The sequence below is a fragment of the Haliotis rubra genome, unplaced genomic scaffold (genome assembly GCF_003918875.1).
Source record: "Haliotis rubra isolate DU_JTF1 unplaced genomic scaffold, ASM391887v1 Scf286, whole genome shotgun sequence".
Classification (NCBI taxonomy): domain Eukaryota; kingdom Metazoa; phylum Mollusca; class Gastropoda; order Lepetellida; family Haliotidae; genus Haliotis; species Haliotis rubra.
Window position 1 is genome coordinate 959053 of NW_025766953.1, and position 19907 is coordinate 978959.

At 39.4% G+C, this 19907-nt stretch overlaps 1 protein-coding gene across 1 annotated transcript in view; it reads left to right on the plus strand.

The window, feature by feature from the left end:
• Positions 1 to 19907, plus strand: part of LOC124281616 (gem-associated protein 5-like) — a gene marked incomplete at its 3' end in the record, with an annotated part of 37203 nt that overhangs the window by 2420 nt on the left and 14876 nt on the right. Inside the window, exons 3-10 of the mRNA XM_046717550.1 lie at positions 2467 to 2619; positions 4417 to 4633; positions 5219 to 5372; positions 5733 to 5829; positions 6904 to 7019; positions 7279 to 7364; positions 15326 to 15408; positions 18964 to 19088. Of these exons, the coding sequence (XP_046573506.1) occupies positions 2496 to 2619; positions 4417 to 4633; positions 5219 to 5372; positions 5733 to 5829; positions 6904 to 7019; positions 7279 to 7364; positions 15326 to 15408; positions 18964 to 19088 (1002 nt within the window). The remainder of the gene's footprint in view (positions 1 to 2466; positions 2620 to 4416; positions 4634 to 5218; positions 5373 to 5732; positions 5830 to 6903; positions 7020 to 7278; positions 7365 to 15325; positions 15409 to 18963; positions 19089 to 19907) is intronic.

Consider the following 19907-nt stretch of genomic DNA (forward strand, 5'->3'; position numbering starts at 1 on the left):
GAAGATGGTAAATATCAGGATTTCTTGGTGTCAGGTCACAAGTTGATTGGGGGCGATGGGGTAGCCTAGTGGTTAAAGCGTTTGCTCGTCATGCCGAAGGCCCAGGTTCAATTCCCCACGTGGGTACAATGTGTGAAGACTGTTTCTGGTCTCCCCTACCATGATAATAGTTGTAATACTGGAAAATTGTTAAAAGTGGCATAAAACCGAATTAACTCACTCACAAGTTGATTGATTTTGAATGTCAGAAGAAAAAAAACCCCAGCCATAATCCTTCTTTTTAAAAGTTAAGGTCACATGCAACGTAAAACACAACTTTGCAGATTCTGATACCTTTCAGTATGGACATACAGATACAACTCATCAAAAATGCAAATTCAACTTATAAAGTTCACCTCAGCTCTTGGGGTGAAAAGTGGTTTCAACAGCTGTGCTGCGCTCATAGCGCATACGCAGTGAAATAGGATCGCGCAGCTTGGAAGCGGGATGTCCGGATTTAATATAAGGTCGTGAACAGGAGTAGTCTAATCAAAACAAATAGTAAATAATCTACTCATTACATAAAAGAACCTTGTTAGGATCTAGATCTACTCAGCTATGTGTCAACCAGTGAGGCGTTTGACATTTCAAGATGGAAAACCTTCGCTGGCGGTGAATACTAGGTGAAGGCTTTGATGTGAGCTATTTTTCTAATGCTTTGTTGATATTTCACAGGCGCAAGCTTTTTATATGTTATGACAGTAGATTACCAATTTAACTGTTTTTATAATTTCATTTGTCTATTTCACCACACGCTCTTCTTACCGAGTCACTTTCTCAGTTCGATACTTACAAGCAATGTCATTATTTAGCGTTGACAGAATTTCTAACTGTGATATAGATATGTCGTTGTCACAGACAAACTCAAAGTCTGTTTTATTGACACCTATGTGTCTGCCTGCCTGTCTGCTAATGACCATGATGACAATATTCAATACACAACTTCGAACACCTATCAGGCTATAAACCATAAACAAAACGCATTGATTTATGGCCCGAGTTTGGTCTCTGTCACATTATGTAATTACGCTGACAGGCAGGTGTGATACTTGTACACATGACATGTTTTGATGTCTGTTGATTGCAAAATGTTATACACAAAATATGAGCATGTATTTACAAAACCCAACATCTCTATACACACACACACACACACGCACAATGAGCCATGATGCATCGACAAATGAACCAGCCAATGAAAGACCTCGTTACACTAAAGTCTTGAGTGCACACCAACCCGCTCTGACTGGGATCGGTATCCCGGGTGCTTCGTTTCGAGGAAAGTAAACCCAAGTACAAAATATTGCACTTTTGATTTGCGATTGTACACTTATAAGTTTGTTTGTATTTTTTTTCATAATCAGCAATGTATATTATATGTCATGAATAAGTGATAATTGTGTTTTAATTATGTTTGATTTTTTGGCATGTGACCTTTAAACATAAAATAGAATGAAGATTTCATGCATAGCTATTCAAACTTATTTATCATAGTTATAATGCTTTTGTTATCACATAACTATATGGATGTGAACATGGATCAATGTAGGCAAATTAAGGTCAACCAGAAGTAGGTCAAGTTTAGTTATCCCCTGCCGCACGTTTAACGCGCGAAGCGGGGTATATAGTATTAGTCTCTGTCCGTCCGTACAAATTGGAATATCTTAAGAACCGTTCACTAGATTCTTTTCATATTTGGTACCTAGGTTCTTCTCAGTATAAGAAAGGCCCAAGTCAGGTTTGGTGACCTTGACCTTCATTTCAAGGTCACAAGGGGACTTGAACGTTTTGCCTGCATGTTAAGCTATCTCAAGAACCGTTCACTGGATTTTCTTCGTATTCAATACCAAGCTTTATCTAGGAAGGCGCAGGCCCCAGTCGATTTTGGTGACCTTCACGTAATTTTCAAGGTCATGGCGACACTTTGAAGATTTCAGCATGTAAAACTGCATGTTAAGCTATCTCAAGAACCGTTTGGAGGAATTTCTTCATATTTGAAACCAAGCTTTATCTAGGGCAGGTGCAGGGCCCAGTCGATTTTGGTGACCTTCACATAATTTTCAGGGTCACGATGACACTTTGAAGATTTCAGCATGTTAACCTGAATTGTCAGCAAGATATTTCAAGAATGGTTCACTGGATTTTCTTCATAGACTTTTAAGACTTCCCTTGAATGTTTTCAATAAACAATTTTTTTAGTCCTATTGTTGCATATTTCATACCTATGACATTCATATCAAGGTCAAAGTCAGTCTTGAAAATATGTGCGTGTTTGAACACTTAAAGAGCAAGATATCAAGAGAGGTTGACTGGTCATGTTTTTGTTGACATTTAACTTAAACTTTCATTACTTTATAAGTTTGATTTGATAATTTGCGGCGGGGGATTATGTAACCTTAGTGACTATGCTTGTTTTACTCCTGCCAGGTATAAATCAGGCAACATACTGCTGCTGGATGTGTCATCCCGAGGGTACATCCTGCACCGTCTGCGTGGTCATGACGACGAGGTGCACAGTGTTGTCTGGTGCCCAGTGCCGGGGGGAGAATGTGCTGACCGAGGGAGCTTATTCAGAAGCAGGTTAGTAGGCCAGTGGGTCGAGTGTTCATGTATGATGTCGAAGTAGAGGAGGACATTGGATGCACACAGACTCTATAGACACAAGATGTTTGTTGCTCCAAGGAACATGAATTTTTATGTCATTATTTTAATTTTAGGCACATATTTATTGGAGTAATTAGGCATTAACAGTGTATATAATACAATCATCAATATCACAATAATACATAATAGTAGTTTTAGAAAGACTAACAGGTTTTACTTCTTCAAAGACAATACACAGTTATATCACTGTCACTCTTAACAAGTAGGAACCAAGAAAATAGCACAATGTTGATATTTATTTTAGGTGTAATAAGACTGTGAGTCTCTTACTTTCCCTATTTGTATGGTAAGTAGGTAGCAGACTCATGCTGTTAATCACTAGCAGGGCTCCAGATAAAGGCCGTATCGGCGTATGTATGGATAAAACATAAGCACGATACGACAGGAAATAATTTAGGAAGCGTAGCAGATACGCACCAGAGCAATGGTGTATGGTCTTAGAATCATTTACAGACGTATTTATCTGAAAAATTATTGATTTATTGTATATTGACCGGTTTACACAAGAGTAGCAATGTTGTGGTGCATATATGAAACGAAACACAAGATTATTGATACACCATTAAGTTCCATTCAGTACTCTAAATGTACTCTTAAGTTTTTCCAGTACTCCTATATTGAAAAAATAAGGAGTACGTACTCCTGATGAAAAATTATCTGGAGCCCTGCACTAGATTGTCTGGTCCAGACTCGATTATTTACAGGCCGCTACTATTTAGCTGGAATATTGCTGAGTGTGGAATTATACAAACCAACCAAACCAATCATGTGATAACCATATGACCATATGATTTACACTCTTATCTCTTGTCCATGCAAGGAGTTTTTACAGAGTGCAAACTGTTTGACAAAGGGTTAACCTGCTTAATCATTTGAGCATATCATGCCTTCGGTTTCCTAAGGTCTTCAGGGATTTTACTACTACTATTGTAACCACTAATTATATATATACAAAATGGGAGTCACTAAAAATTTAGTACATATGTACAAAGTTACATCTGCGACAACTGCACCAGGTTCAATTCTGAATCATGGGACATGGTGTTACCTTGTGCTTTAGTGCTTGCTCATCAAATTGATGACGAAAGTTTAGTTCAGCATTGCGCGTGATGGTAAGCTGTTGGTTTGAGCATTTGCTCGTGATGCTGAAGACTGCCTTTGATTTAGATAAGTTCTTGTGACCCCTTTTTGTGACATTGCTGAATGTGGATGACAGATTTCTGAATGTGTCTGCATTTAAATTGATGTCTGGTCAATAACATACATTAACTGCAGTATATTTTACTGTCAGCTAAAAGGGTTTGATCCCGAACATTTTGTGGATAATGAAGACAAAACATATCCATCTGGCAAGTTATTCTCGAAATGTTGGTGGCCCTATGAACTTCTTATGCCCATTCTTAACACATTGGCTACGATCGAAGTTAAGAGTTCTTAGGGCTACAAACGTTTCGAGAATAAGGGCCCTGTAGTGTAAATACGACAGAGAAATTATTTTGAGGGAATCAAGCAGAAAGCAGGACACATCCCCAGCACTTCATGCCCTCTCAAAGGAAGTCTGTATTAGAGTAGTTGATCATGGTCATGTTATTGTGCACTAGTTGGTCTAGTCTGTATTGAACTGTTTACATGTACTATTATATAGCTGTGGTCTTGGTAGTACTGAGACATAAACAATTCATTCACGCATGCCTGACATTCCTGTTTCTCCAGGAGATGATGCGGAAGGTTATCTGCTGGCTTCGGGATCCCGGGATAGAACAATACGAATCTGGAAGTCCAGCCAGGGGAAGCAACTCCAGGTGAAGAAACTCCCACTCAACACAGGCAACCGACGTGACAACACAGATAGTCAAGGGAGGAGCAAGGTGTGGACGTCCCTGTACTGGCCACTGGACAACCCAACACAGCTTGTGTCATCCTCATTTGGGTAGGATTCTTCAAATAGGAGAGCTCTCTTTACTGTATTCTGATGGATATAGGGGCATTGGGGTAGCCTGTGGTTATATAAATATTCCCCACATGGGCACAATGTGGCCCATTTGTCCCCTGTGATATTGGTATTGCAAAAGCTGTTAAACTCAGTCAGTCTGTTGTGGTGGCCTGTCAGGTTCTAAATCTTTCTAATTTGACAGTCAACTTTTCCTTCTGAAATGGCTGCTCATGTGGATAGATATTACTAGATGAAAAGTGAAGAGTCCCTCAAATGAATCTTTTCCCTGGGATTCTTGATTAGAATTGGTCCAACCATTGATTGTCGCACAAGGAGACATTACATCCTGATAGTTGGATATCTGTGTTATCTTAACATCAATAACCATGATTACTTGTATGTCTGTACCAGTTGCGATTATTTACAGGCTGTTTTCTCAAAGCTGGAATATTGCAAAGTGATTAACTCAAAGCATAACATTTGATCACAACCTTTATGTTCAAATGACTGTGACTTAAGTGACTATCCCTTTACTATGTTTATTGTAATGCTAGATATATAACACTGCCTGACTTTCTCTAGGGGTGAGCTTGTGATGTGGGATCTGTCTCCGGTGGGCCACAAGAGGGAGATATTCCAGGCAGGAGACAGTCGTGTCCACTCACGCATCGTCTTCAACATCTGTGCAGGTGGAGAGGAGATGAACACACTGTTTACTGTGGGCATGGACAGGACGGTGAGTGGCCAGCAGTTAGTTACCAAAACTGCAACTTGGAGATCCCACTGGCATCTGTGGGATAAGCTGGTCTTGCATCAGAAAAACATAATGTGCATAATGCCATGAATTTGGATATTCTGAATTCAGAATGTTCATATACTCATAATGGCACAAGGCTCAGACCTGTTCATCCTTGATATATGATCAATTTATTCACTAGCAAGAATGCATCTGGGGATCCTGGACAGGTAACACCTGTTGGTAACCAAGGGTTGAGGGTACCCAGGGGAGGGAGAGACATGTGTTTTGGTTCTGTGTTACAGAATGGTTGTGGTTTGTTATTTGAAAGATGAAATAATTGTGTTGTTTTTCAAACAGATTGTTCTGTGGGACCTTGAGCGTCAGTGTTCCGTCTACTCCATTCCATCACTCGGGGGACACGTGTACAGCTTGGAGACATCGCCACTTGATCCTGGTGAGGAGAAGGATGATTATGATGGTGATGATGATGATGAATTTATATAGTGCCTGTTTCCAAAAAGCATTTGCTCAACGGCACTGAAGAAGAAAGACTGAAAGACTACGAGAGGGATATTGTAAACAGATGGGTTTTTATGGCTTCTTTGAAATGGTCTTTACAGTCAATTTCTCTGATAGTGATTGGGAGGGTGTTAGAGTAGTGTGCGTCCAGAGGATGTACTTCTGTTTAGATAGCTGATATACAACCAGATATGTCCATTGATGTTTCTGCATGAGAATATGTCTGCAGTATCCTGAAGTAGAAGATTCAGATGACTATGACAATATGTGATCTGGCAGATGTCATTGTTCCCAGAAAGCATTTATTGTGGTCATCCTGGTATCTGGTTGTGACTGTAAGACTGAAATGGCCCTGAGGCCCAGATAAGCTGCGTATTTGGGTAAAATACTCACAGAAAATTTCCAATTACACATTGAAAAATAATTGTTGCGTACCAATTACGCATTTAAACTGTTAGATACGCACAAAGTTTAAGACTTATGCGTACGGAATATATTTATAAAAATCACTTGCATAGTGAAAAAGACATCGATTGGTATCAAGTTGTACTGTTAGTATAGGACAAGTGTTGTACTGTCAGTATAGGATGAGTGATTTTTTATGAAATCATTTCCATTATATTTAAGTTGGTTTTGCTTCGGTATGACATAAGGCAGTACATACCTGCTTAGAAAACTTACTCAATGACATATACTTAGGTGAGTAAAATCACTGAAATACCCACATATTTGAAAGCAGTGGGTAACGGAAAATGAAATACCCACTCAACATTCATAATACCCACTCCAAAAAAAATACAGTGGGTACAGTACCCACATGAGCTAAATCTTATCTGGAGCTCTGATGGCATTCATTATCTCTGTGTAAAAAGAGATTATGAGTAAATTCTCTGTAACTGAAGTTACTTAATGACTGAACCAAAACTACCTATCTCACTCACTCACTCACTCCAGTGGTTTTAACCATTGAAACATAGAAAGCTGAAATTGATTGTTTAATGTTGAACAGGTCGGGTTGCTGTCGGTGTTGGGGACAACACCATCCGTGTTTGGAACACCAACAACAAGGTCAACCCTTTTGACATCAACACCTTGTGGCAGGGAATCAAGTCCAAGGTGACCTCGGTGAGTACACACAGTTGATTGTGTGTCATGGGTTTGTGTCTTACTGAAGCCATCAACATATTGTTGGTAGAATCAAGTCATCCCAACACATTAAATGTCAGTATCCACATGATGTAATTTAAAAGTAAAGAAAAGCACTCTTTAAAATGTGTCCTGTTTGTGGATGTATATATATATTATATAACCACCATTATTATGATGTGTCTATCAAGAACAATATGGTGCCTAATGAACATGTCTTTGTGTTTCCAAACAACAGCTCTGCTGGCATCCCACAAAGGAAGGTCAACTTGCGTTCGGCACCGACCATGGCAGTGTCGGCATATATGACGTGATGACAAACAAGTAAGGGCTGCTTCATGATGCGTCTCATACTGCACGACTGTGCATGTCACGTGCATGTCATGTGCATGTCATGTGCATGTCATGTGCAATACAAGTAATAAATAATGCATGATAACAATGTACAATGTGCTCGGAGATATTGCTGATGATGTTTGTTTTTAAAGCATCAATTGTAGTGTTCACGTGTTTGCGCATTTGTTTATACCCCTCACAACGCGTTTTGCGGGGGGTATTAAAATGGACTCCGTCCGTGCATGCGTCCGTCCGTCCGTCCGTCCGTGCACTTTTGTCTTTTCCGGAGCAGAACTCTACAACCGTTCACTATTTCTTCACCAAACTTGGCACATAGATAATTTTTCCTTATCCTGACTCATGCTCTTTTGCTTGTCTCCTTCCTCTTGCGAACATAGTGGAACACTTGTATCTCCCTAATTGAAGTTCCCTTCAATGTAAAATCACTAATTAGTACACCACGAGTTACCTCCCTTCCACAAGCGTGGGAACGAGGGCGCCACCTCTACCCATGTGCCTCACTCTCTCCTTCTTCGCCCAGTGAGCTGGACGTGAGAGCGCCTGTGTCTCCCGACACACTATATCCTTTGATTATATTTAGTTAGTTACCTCGTATAGACATCTATAGAGGTTTAGCTAGTATCTTCAACAATTATATATTGATATTTAGTGGTGTTTCTACTGTTTATTCACGGGCCGTGTTGTTTCAGTGGATTACGTTGATAAAATTCTGTACTGTTGCACATTCGGTTTTTTATTCTGCTGCTGATCCGCATTTAATATGCCTAGCTGTACTGCGCCATGTTTCATGTTATTCACATTGCAGTTGCGGTACTAATTTATCAATTCTGCCTTTAATAAATATTACTTTGCGTTTGAGGCGCGCGCAGCAGATAGAGTCGCGTATGCAGAGTCTAGCCATGACTGATACACCTGAACCCCTCGCCAGTCTACTGCTGTTGGTCGACCCCCCTCCGTCTGGTGTTCGCTAGAGTGGTGGAGGCGTGGGGCGTAGTCCGCCGCCTCAAGAAGCGTCCTGCTTCCCCAGACATCCCATCGTCGCGGCCGAAGACTAGAGGGTTTCTACTGCATCTCAGCGACCTCTGAGGGGAATCAGCGAAGTCTACTTGAACTTTCTCAGCGAGATTGTTCCCGTCGCAGATTTGGGCCTGTATGATGATCAGCCGATCATCATACCTGATAATACATCAAAAGAATGACCGATGTCGACAACAGTGATGTCAGCGCCAGATCAACATGCAGCCTGATGTACCAACGCTGATATTCTTCCTGAGGGTCCGTTAAGCTACCAACACTCAGCAGACTTAGCACCCCCAGGGCAGCGTCGACCTCTGAGGGGAATCAGCGAAGTCTACTAGGACTTTCTCAGCGAGATTGTTCCAGCCGCTGAACTGGGCCTCTCGATGATCAGCCGATCATCATCCCGGCGTCGCATACAAGAAGCGACGGGAGACAGCTACAGTGACATCAGCAGAGATCGCCATGCAGCCTGAGGTCTCTACACTGGCGTCAGGCGACTTCCCTGAGGGCCCGCCCGCTAACATCGCCAGAGAGGGCACCGACTAATTAAATCGCCAGACCATCCCAGATGAACTGTTGCGGCAAATCATGATCATGATGGAGGGCCACTACAGACTGGAGAAGCAGCCAGCCCAAGGCCTGAGCCTTCTCGAAGGTTCCAAGCATGAGCGACACCCCAGAGGCACCCCCATCAGCGTAGCAGCCACGACGAAGCCACCTTTGCGAAGGAAGTCGCCCAGACCACCTCGACGAAGGACCCAGATGTACAGCCTTCCGAAGGCCTTGCTGAAAAGCGGGATAGATCATCACCTTCCTTGGCTTCATCCTTAGATCGCGGACTCAGACCATCAGACCTCACGGAAGCCTTCAGCGAAGGTCAAATCGCCCGTTCCCAGGACCCGGACGCAGAGGAAGCTTTTCGCGAAGGCCTTCAGCGAAGGACACCCTGACTACACAAGAGCTTCGCGAAGCTATCAACATTCTCCTCACAGGTCTCCGAGAAGGTCAACCCATAGGCGCCAGATCACCAACCACGATCTCAGCGCCCGTTCACAGCGCCCGATCTCCTCGTTACATCACCACGCCGTCGATCGTCTCACAGGTCACCACACAAGTCTGCACACAAGTCTACAGTCAGGTCTCCCGGGCGTCACCCGACATAGAGATAGAAATACACAGTCCACCATCAGAAGAGCATCAACCTCTCATCAGCGATGCTGGGATAGAAAATGATGGAGGCATCATTTTCTCAGGCGCTGAGATCGATATTGGATGGTAAACAACCTAGATCTCTCTTCACCTTCCAAGAGTGGCAACTTCGGCGCAGACATACCTGATAAAGGAAGGCGAGGCAGAGCGCCATCACCTTACCTCCGATCGACTTCGATTGCTGCGGTGCCACAGTATGTGGACACAGCCTACCATAAAGCCATAACAGTTCAAAGCGCCAGAGGCGTATGTTCTTAACCTTAATAGATCTAGAGCGATCAATGAGATTCTTATCACCAGATTTAAGTGACCGCGACTTCTGAAAGATGATAGGATGATCTACTCGGCTCTACTTATGCAGAACCAGCAAGAACCACACCCTGTATGAAGCTAGCGCTCATATATTGATCGGATTCTAGACGCCGGCTAAAGGAAGTCCCAGGCCACCTCAGCGAAGGAGCTAGAGCCTCACCAGTTACAAGGGGCGTCCGCGAGGAGTAGTAAGCTTCACCGACCCACATATTGCTGAGTCGCGGTAAAACAAAACACTCACTCACTCACTCCTGTTGAACACAGAGGTGGATTCAGCGAAGCAAGCTCATATATTATATATATACTGATCGGGGCTCTGACTCGATACCTTCGCGAAGGTCGCGAAGGCTAAGTGGCTCAAGTCTACCTCACACAGAAAATCTAGAATGGATACTTCGAGAGCTTAGCGAAGTCTCCGGCGTCCACCGAGGAAATCTCCTCCAAGGTCTCCATATATTAGCCACTTTCGTCATATATAGCTACTTTCGTCAGTCCGTTCAAGACATCGCATAAGTTGTCTATCAACTGTATGCCATATGCGATCTATAAGCCTCTGTGAAGACAATTGCACAGGCTATTTACAACACAGAGCGTCGCTATATTAATTAGTCAGCGGCGTTTCATAGATCTTCACAGAAATCAACCTTTCCGTTATAGATTGCTAGAATATGCAATCCCGGACTCTGATCGATTATCTACATGCGTGACCATTACGCCAATCTGCAGACAATTCAATATCGAAATTGAACAGCAGCCTTGTTACAGCGAGTATAACTCATAATCGTCAAAGTTTCTGAGAAGAAATATGTACAACAAGTTCAGCTTTAATTCTACAATTATGGCGATACATTCATGTATACAGTCTACAAGCTGACAACTTGCAAGTTTATTGTACCTTTATATAAGGAAGTGAATTATATTCAAAACTGAAGTTACTTTCCGACAGCCAGGAAAATAACCTACCCAGCATTAATATTACAGGCGAGGTATTTGGCGGAGGTTTCAGCGTTTACCTTTAACCCTCGAAACAAGTGGTCACTTTCGGGTAACCGAGGAAGCTACGGTGAAGACCGGCGATTATGCTAATATCAGCGGCGGCAAGATTTTATACAAGGTTTTTCCTGCTACACGGTGACATCACAGCGGGGGTATTCTACAGAATCAAAATGCCTTGTTCTGATTGGACGCGTTGGACAGCGACCTCGCGAGAGGTCGATCTTAGTTCACAGTTCAAGACTTACGTTACAAGTGACAACTATATATCAGTGAGCGAGCAAGCCTCCTTACAGTCCAGTTAATCTGAACCTTCATGATTGGGCTGCTTTCTTCAGGTTAGAGACCTCCCCTGTCAAGTTAGGGCGAGGGGCCGCGGCAGTCAGGCAATTTTACATAAAGTTCAGCGAGGACAGACACACCTGGTTGTGCACCTACATCGTCAAAGGACTTAGGCGAAATAACCTAGGCGACGGGATACAAGTGGATCTAAATCCACAGCGTCTCAGACTACAGCTGAATTTCATAATCAAGCTACTAACACAACTAGATGGTTAGTAAACCTACTTAAACTTTCTGATTGGAGAATTAAAGCGGAAGTTTCACCCTCCAACTTGGGGATCTGAATATAGTGCTCCAACACCTCACAAGTGAGGTTTATGAACAACGCCTGGATGACATACTTGGACTTCATGATCACGATGATTCTATCACGATGGCCAGCAAGAGCACTGTAAATTTATCTCCACCGAACCAAACAGAAGGGAATAATGCAACAGATTATTTCCTCTATCATCAACTTCGCAGAATGAAATCTCCGCATTACTATATCTCCGTTTGGATCAGAACTGTCATACTACGTGCATACAAGGCGGATGGACCCAATCCGACCCTCCATGAGCTTTTAATACTCATGATATTAGAAGCTAACTTCTACAATTGATCTACACAATGTTATTTGAAATAATGGAGGTTTATTTTCTGGAGATCGATATGGTGGTTGCCAACCATTATCTGAGAGATATCATCACCGAGGGCGTCTCAGGTATCCACCAATTCGATCCCATGGTCCTCGCACAACAGTTGACAGTTCCTCGGAGAAGATAAGTCAATCTTACAGATTTCTACTTATCTTATAACAGTACTAAATAGCTACATGCTATATATAATTTGCTTAAGTTCTTTTTATCATCACAGTACTATGATTATTACATCATACAATATATAAGTTAACAACTCTACAGAGTTGGTTATTATATATTTACCTTAACTTAATTATATCTTAAGCATAGTACTATACTCAGATTGTAAAAATATATAAGCTAACAAACTCTACAGAGTTTGGGCTATTATATAGGTAGCTTAAGCTTATTCATATCTTAAGCTCAGTACTATGTTTATATCATATAAGTATATTAGCTAACAAACTCTAAAGAGTTTTGCTATTTGGCTTAAGTCTCATCATATCTTAAGCAATATGGTTTACATTATAACATGTATTAGCTAACAAACTCTCTTGAGTTCTTTGCTATTATATATGTAACTTAAGCTTATTCATATCTTAAACGCAGTACTATGTTTATATCATATAGGTATATTAGCTATCAAAACTCTAAAAGAGTTTTTTGCTATTATATATTTGGCTTAAGTTTCATCATAATTTAAGCTTTATGGTTACATTATAACTTGTATTAGCTAACAAACTCTACGGAGTTTTGCTATTATATATATGTAGCTTAAGTTTTCCTTCAAATCTTAAGCTCAATACTATGTTTATATCATATAAGTATATTAGCTAACAAACTCTCACGGAGTTTTGCTATTATATATGTAGCTTAAGGTTTCCTTCAAAGCTCAATACTATGTTTATATCATATAAGTATATTAGCTAACAAACTCTCTGAGTTTTGCTATTATATATGTAGCTTAAGGTTTCCTTCATAAACTCAATACTAGGTTTATATCATATAAGTATTTTAGCTAACAAACTCTAAAGGGTTTTGCTATTATACAATTAGCTTAAGTTTCATCATATCTTAAGCAGTATGGTTACATTATAAAATGTATTAGCTAACAAAACTCTACGGGAGTTTTGCTATTATATATATAGCTTAAGTTTAATTATATCTTAAGCTCAGTACTATGGTTATAACATAAAAGTATATTAGTTAATAAACTCTAAGGAGTTTTTTTTGCTATATACATTTAGCTTAAGTCTAATCTTATCTTAAGCTTAGTACTATGGTTACATTATTAATCTATAAGCTAATAAACTCTACAGATATATATGTAGCTTAAGTTAATTATATCTTAAGCACAGTACTATACTCATATTGTAAAAATATATTAGCTAACAAACTCTACAGAGTTTTGCTATTATATAGGTAGCTAAAGCTTATTCATATCTTAAGCTCAGCACTATGTCTATATCATATAAGTACATTAACTAACAAACTCTAAAAGAGTTTTGCTATTATATAATTAGCTTAAGTTTAATCATATCTTAAGCTTAGTACTATGTTTATATTTTAAAGTAATTTAGCTAACAAACTCTAAGGAGTTTATACTAGCATATTAACAAGCTTAAGTCTATTAGTCTTAAGCATTGTATTAATGTTATATATACTTTATCATAATAAGTACATTGTAATAACCTTTATATGGCAGCTGATAAGTTAGCAGCAGGAATTCATCAGTTCAGTGCCTTTATGAAGTTCCCATAGGGTTATTACAATCATCACAGTTCAAATCACTAATTATTAAAATCCAAAGTATTATATATTCCCACCTCCAATCCATTAGGATTCTACAAACAAAAAGAGCATGAGTCAGGATAAGGAAAAATATGTAATTTTTGAGTAAAATTGATATTTTATACTTATCCTGACTTATGAGGTCAGCCCTCCCTTCCTCCCCAAATAACACTTTGGATTTCCCTGTAAATTCAAATGTTGGGCTCAGTATATGAGGAGAGAGTGAGGCACATGGGTAGAGGTGGCGCCCTCGTTCCCGGGCTTGTGGAATGGAGGTAACTCGTGGTGTACTAATTAGTGATTTTACATTGAAGGGAACTTCAATTAGGGAGATACAAGTGTTCCACTATGTTTGCAAGAGGAAGGAGACAAGCAAAAGAGCATGAGTCAGGATAAGTATAAAATATCAATTTTACTCAAAAAATTACATGATCTGGTGGTGTACTGATGCCTTTTGGTAGTTTTGGATTTCTGAATAAAATACTTTTGGTGTTTCCATGGCAACAATTTCGACTTAGACTGAAATTGGTGGTAGTGCTCTTTTCCGGAGCAGAACTCTAAAACCATTCACTATTTCTTCACCAAACTTGGCACATAGATAGATCTGGTGGTGTACTGGTGCCTTTTGGTAGTTTTGGATTTCTGAATAAAATATTTTTGGTGTTTCCATGGCAACAATTTCGACTTTGACTGAAATTGGTGGTAGTGCTCTTTACCGGAGCAGAACTCTAAAACAGTTCACTATTTCTTCACCAAACTTGGCACATAGATTGGTCTGGTGGTGTACTTGTGCCTTTTGGTAGTTTTGGATTTCTGAATAGAGTATTTTGCCATTGCGGGGGTTATTGATGACTTTGTCTTCTTGTTTTAGTGTGATATGTATTTTAACGGTATGCTTTGTGTAACAAGGCATGGGTTACACTCCTTAAGTCATGGAGCAAGAAATAAGAAACCAAGCATGGTCTATGATACAAGGTCTTTCTTCATTTGTTATCAAGTGTGACACAGCCCACATTCCTTTGGTATAACATTACAGCAATGTGTTCAACAAGTTTGCATGTTACAGTTCTCCAGTTGTTTTGTTCATTGATCATTGTTAGTCAATTTGGTTGGCATTATATCTTTGGCGACTTTTGATTCTTTCAAAATTATGCAGTCACTAACGTGACTACCATCAATAATAAGTGAGGGTTCAGGTAAGTCATCCAAGCAGCAGCTATTGACTGTGATGAGTTAGGTCCCTTTGTTTGCCAGCATCCTGTCTGCTCGGTTTGAATCTGAGATGGTTAGGATTCATGGTATATTTAAAGTACACAAATGGTAATGGGCTTTACCAAAGTGGTAAATGTCAGACAACAATTTGGACTTTCCTCCCACATTAAGTGGACAGAGTGGTATGACTGAATACTGTTCGAGGCAGCATTTAAGCTGAGTTACATACAGTTGTTTTATCTGCTAAGAGCATGGCAGTCGTTTTAACACATTATTCTGATATGTTATTTATTAATCAAAGCAAGTTTGACTTTATTATCTTTTCGATTTCACTGATTTCATTTGGAATGTATACCTTTGTACATAGGCACATTTCTCTTGATAAATCCATTTGATTCAGGTTTATTTTTCTTTATGTGTACTTTCCAGACATCCAAATGTATCTTCGACGTTTCACCGACGAACCGTGTATGTGGTTGCCTTTGGCCCTGGTTCCAGATCTGACGATGCTGGCGAGTGTCCTGTAGCTGGTGTTCAGGGTAATCACTGTACTCTTGTCTGTAAACACTTTTGATATTGGTGCAGGTTATGTTTTTCAGACTACAATCATGTTATGTATTTATTGATGTTAAGACTTTAACTGATTGCACTTTTTGCTCTTGGGTTTAGTTTAGTCTGTGTATACTTGGTGTCCTGTGATCTCAGTCATTCCATTTGTAGAGACTGATAGGGATCTCCTTCATTTGACCGACTCACTGGGTAAACCAAATCAGACATGGATTGTTGGAACATTGACTGTGTTATATGAACAAAAGTTTCCCATAATTTGTTTTTCATTTTTCATTTTATTCATTTTCATCCATACTCATGTACACATCCAATGAGACTCACAGTGGATATTATTTGTCTTCTTTTTTAATCTGTAGAAATGGAGTACACCATTGTTTGCATCCTGGTGAACATTGGTTTGTAGGGCTGTAACAATACATCAAACTATCGGTGGTTGCAATTGTTGAGTCTCCAATAGCAATAAATAGATGGTAGAAACGAAAAATTATTGATGCATCGATAGTATGTGTGACTATCGATAGTTTAATAATTGACGTCCGTTGATAGATGAGCAGTTCAAAATACAGGTGGTACCAGATTCGTTCGCTTTGATTTAGAGTTATCTGCCCCTGTTACTTCTTAAAGGTCACATAAACCCTAGGGGGTACAAATACATAAATCACTAACTGGCATCGTTATAAATGAAACCCCATGATTAAAACTACTCATTTCGACCTTTAATTGACTTAAATCGACCTTTTTGACAACAGTGCACAATTCTCACCCGCGAACGAAATTTCAACCAATCAGAGCGGCGCGTCTCTGTGACGTCATATGAGGAATAGCTTTGAGGGCCGATGCAGAATTCATCTACATTTTAGGGGGTAAATTATCTTGTTTACAGGCTTGTATAAACCTGAAATCGTGACAATTGTTGTGGAAAATGAAAGCTATATGTTCTCACAATCTACTGTCATTTAATTTTGTCTCCTGCTTTGCCTAGTTTCGAGTTACAACTTGTTTTCATAGACGATTCTGTCAAAATCGATTGGTGTCGTTAGGCCCTATTTGTATAATGACTGATCTAAATTGATCCCATTTCTGTGTTTTTTACCTCGATATTTAATCATGTCATGTAAAAATCTGTTTGTATTCTCAAAACAGTGTCGGCCCATAAGTTTTCACATGCAATACAGCAATTAATACTCCTTGTTGTAACCCGTGTTAGGTGGTATAAACCTACACATGTTATTTGTCATCATTCACTTGATGGTCAGTTAATGAATTTATAACAGGTATAATTAGTGGTAACACACTTAGATTACCCGACAAAGGTTCCCATTTGGCATTTCTTGTGTCTGCAGTAAATATTCAACATTATAAACATCGATCAAAGGATTAACCGATAACACGCTGATTGATTAATTACTTTTATCTTACACAGCGGAATTGTCAAAAGGTAGTGTTTATGTATGTAAATTTACTAATCTATACTGAATACACTCTGTCGTGGTATTAGATGTCTAGCGTAAAACAACGTGCTTAGTTCAAAAGATTAACGGGCAATACATTGATTGATTGCCCATTATTGGCTAACTAAATTACTGTTTTTAAAGAAAGGCGGACATTATGCAATTAGTTGCCAGGTGTGCTATCTTGGGTGACCAATGAGACTATACACCAATACCTGAAAAGATTGATCACTTTTTCGTATATTAAACTGTTAAAAGACACATCATTTGGAACAGTTTTGTGTGATATTGATGGATACATTCCTCGAACAAGGTAATGGCCTGATATTGTGCCTATAACTTTAATCTGTTTTAATTTTAATATTTGCATTTTGTTTTATTCATTTGTCGTAGCATTCAACAGAATCATTGTTTTCACCGTGAAGTGTAATGAGACAGACAACATACACTAGGGTGTGTGTGCGGATTATGATTCACATTGGCAAACTATAAAATGTCTAGCTATTACAGTTTTGTTATAAATTCACTATAAGTATCAGCAGATCGTCTGCTTTTATTTAGTTTCAAAATGCATACGTATGATAACAAACTAATTAGGATTATAAGGCCAAATATAAAGGCGTATACATTGACTAGTATCTACATACTGGTGAGTGGACATTAACCATGTGAATGTAGCAAGACATTTACCGCGCCAGTATTGTCACTTAGCCCCCCACCTGCAAGCTTCCATGGAAGAAATCGTTATGTTATAAGTTGTGTCATGCAAAATCCGTTTGGTTATGATTCCAATACATATTTAGCTTCACGAGTAGAAAGTAGTTTTGATTTTCTAACTTGATGAAAACAAACTATAATCTCATTAATTCTAACAGACTTTACGATTTTCAAAATGAAAGAGCACCCTGTCGGGAAATCATCCGCCAGTCTGAGGATAAATGCTATTTAGGTTTGTTTTCACCGAGTTACAAAATCAAAACTACTTTCTACTGGTAGTAAAATATTTATTTTATTTATGGCCAATAGGATTTTGCATGACATAAGCATTATAACATAACAATAACAATTTCTTGGCAGCGGTGGGTGTCAATATAATACTACTTATAATATTATTGTTACCGACCACAACCTCACTTCGAGGAGAAATCGTTATGTTACAAGTTGTGTCATGGAAAATCTTTATGGTCATCAATCATATACATATTTCTACTACAACTAGTAAGTAGTTTTGATTCTTTAACTTTCGTTGAAGCGATCTGAACACAAGTAAGATATCGTTTCAGGCTTCCACAGCGCCAAGCCGCACTCAACAAATATAACCCATTTAGCACGAACTGCGGGTCCTGTGGAAATCTGTGCATGGTGACACCATCGCCCGACCCCTAAGAGCAATTGGCGACAAAGCAGCGATTCAGCATGTCGCCGTTGATGTCGAGAAATCATCAAAGATGAGCATGCTACACACTTTCTATACAACTAACTGAAAATCGTTCCTCATATGACGTCACTGCAGTGCTCTGGCGACAGAGTTACGTAACCTGTCTGTGGTTTTGTTGGCGGGCGAGAGAGAAGCAGGCGACTTTTTGGCCACTTTTAATCGCTCGGTATTAATTAACCACAAGTTTTTAAAGAATAAATTTGGTGTTCAGCATAAGACTAACCACAAATCTTTCATATGTAATGGTTAAAAGAGTAACAAAAAACAAAGTTTAGTGGTTCTTTAAACAAATATGGTGGCAAACACGGCATGGCACTCGAGTTTGAAATTGTGAATAACAATAAGTTTGTTTTAACTGTTTACTTGATCAAGTTTCTTGTCAGTTATTAAAAGAGACTGGAACTACTTGAACTTGTTTTTATTTCATATAACCTTTGGGAAATGTGGGAAATTACTCTAAATGAGACAATTCAAGAAGAAAAAAACCTATTGCAATAGTTGGTCGCAATAGACTATCGCTATCACAATAGTGTGTTGCAATAGACTATCGCTATCACAATAGTTGTTTATCCCTCAATAGTCACCCCTATTGGTTTGTCTGTCTTCAGCTGAGTCGTCCTCCATCAGCTTGTACAGTGTGGGGGACTCGACCGTGCTGGAACACAGGCCCCACGCATTCAACAAGGATGCTGTGGACATCAATCAACTCATTGAACAAGTCAATGGAAAAAGGGTAAGTTTTCTTCAGAGTTAAGTTTGCCATAAAGAATCTACAGGAACACATTTAGGTTACTTTGTGCGCATGATTGAGTGATTGGCCAGGGCTCTGCATCCACAGGTTGGGCCATGAGTGGACCTTCAATCTGGGACACCAGTGAGCAGACTTGAAACCTTGAAATCTGGTTTTTGTTTGTACTAAATACAATGCCATCCGGTAATTCCGCACACCTAAGCACATCAATCGCAACACGGCAACTAGCGTCTCTTATTTTTTGTGGTTTACGTGACTAAACATGCTGGTATGCATCATATTTACCTAGAAATATAGGTTTTATTGACGACTATAAGATTCAGCAACTGATGCGCATAACATCCAGCTGGGGATCCGAAGTATGGAAGCGTATTAGGGCCAAATTATTTTCAAAAATCACTTCATCAATTTACTAAGGAAGAGTGTTTCATATTAAATCCAATTATGAATAATGAAGAAAAAGGTTAAAAAATCTGAAGAAAACAAATTTTCATAAAACTGTCAAATTATCTGTTAATTACTGTTATTTACTTACCTTTAGTGATTAAAAGCCAGTCCCTTGTAGAAATGTCCCGATTTCAAGCGTAAATGTGGTAGCAGACGATGTTTACCTGCGATCGGAAGTTCGCTATTGCAGCTGCGCAGAATTACTGGATGCGCAGAATTACCGGACTCGCTTGTATGTGAAAGAGCTTAATTACTTAAAGGTCACATGCAACCAAAAAATCAAACATAATTAAAACACAATTATCACTTCTTCATGACATATAATATGCATTGCTGATTATGAAAAAACAAATA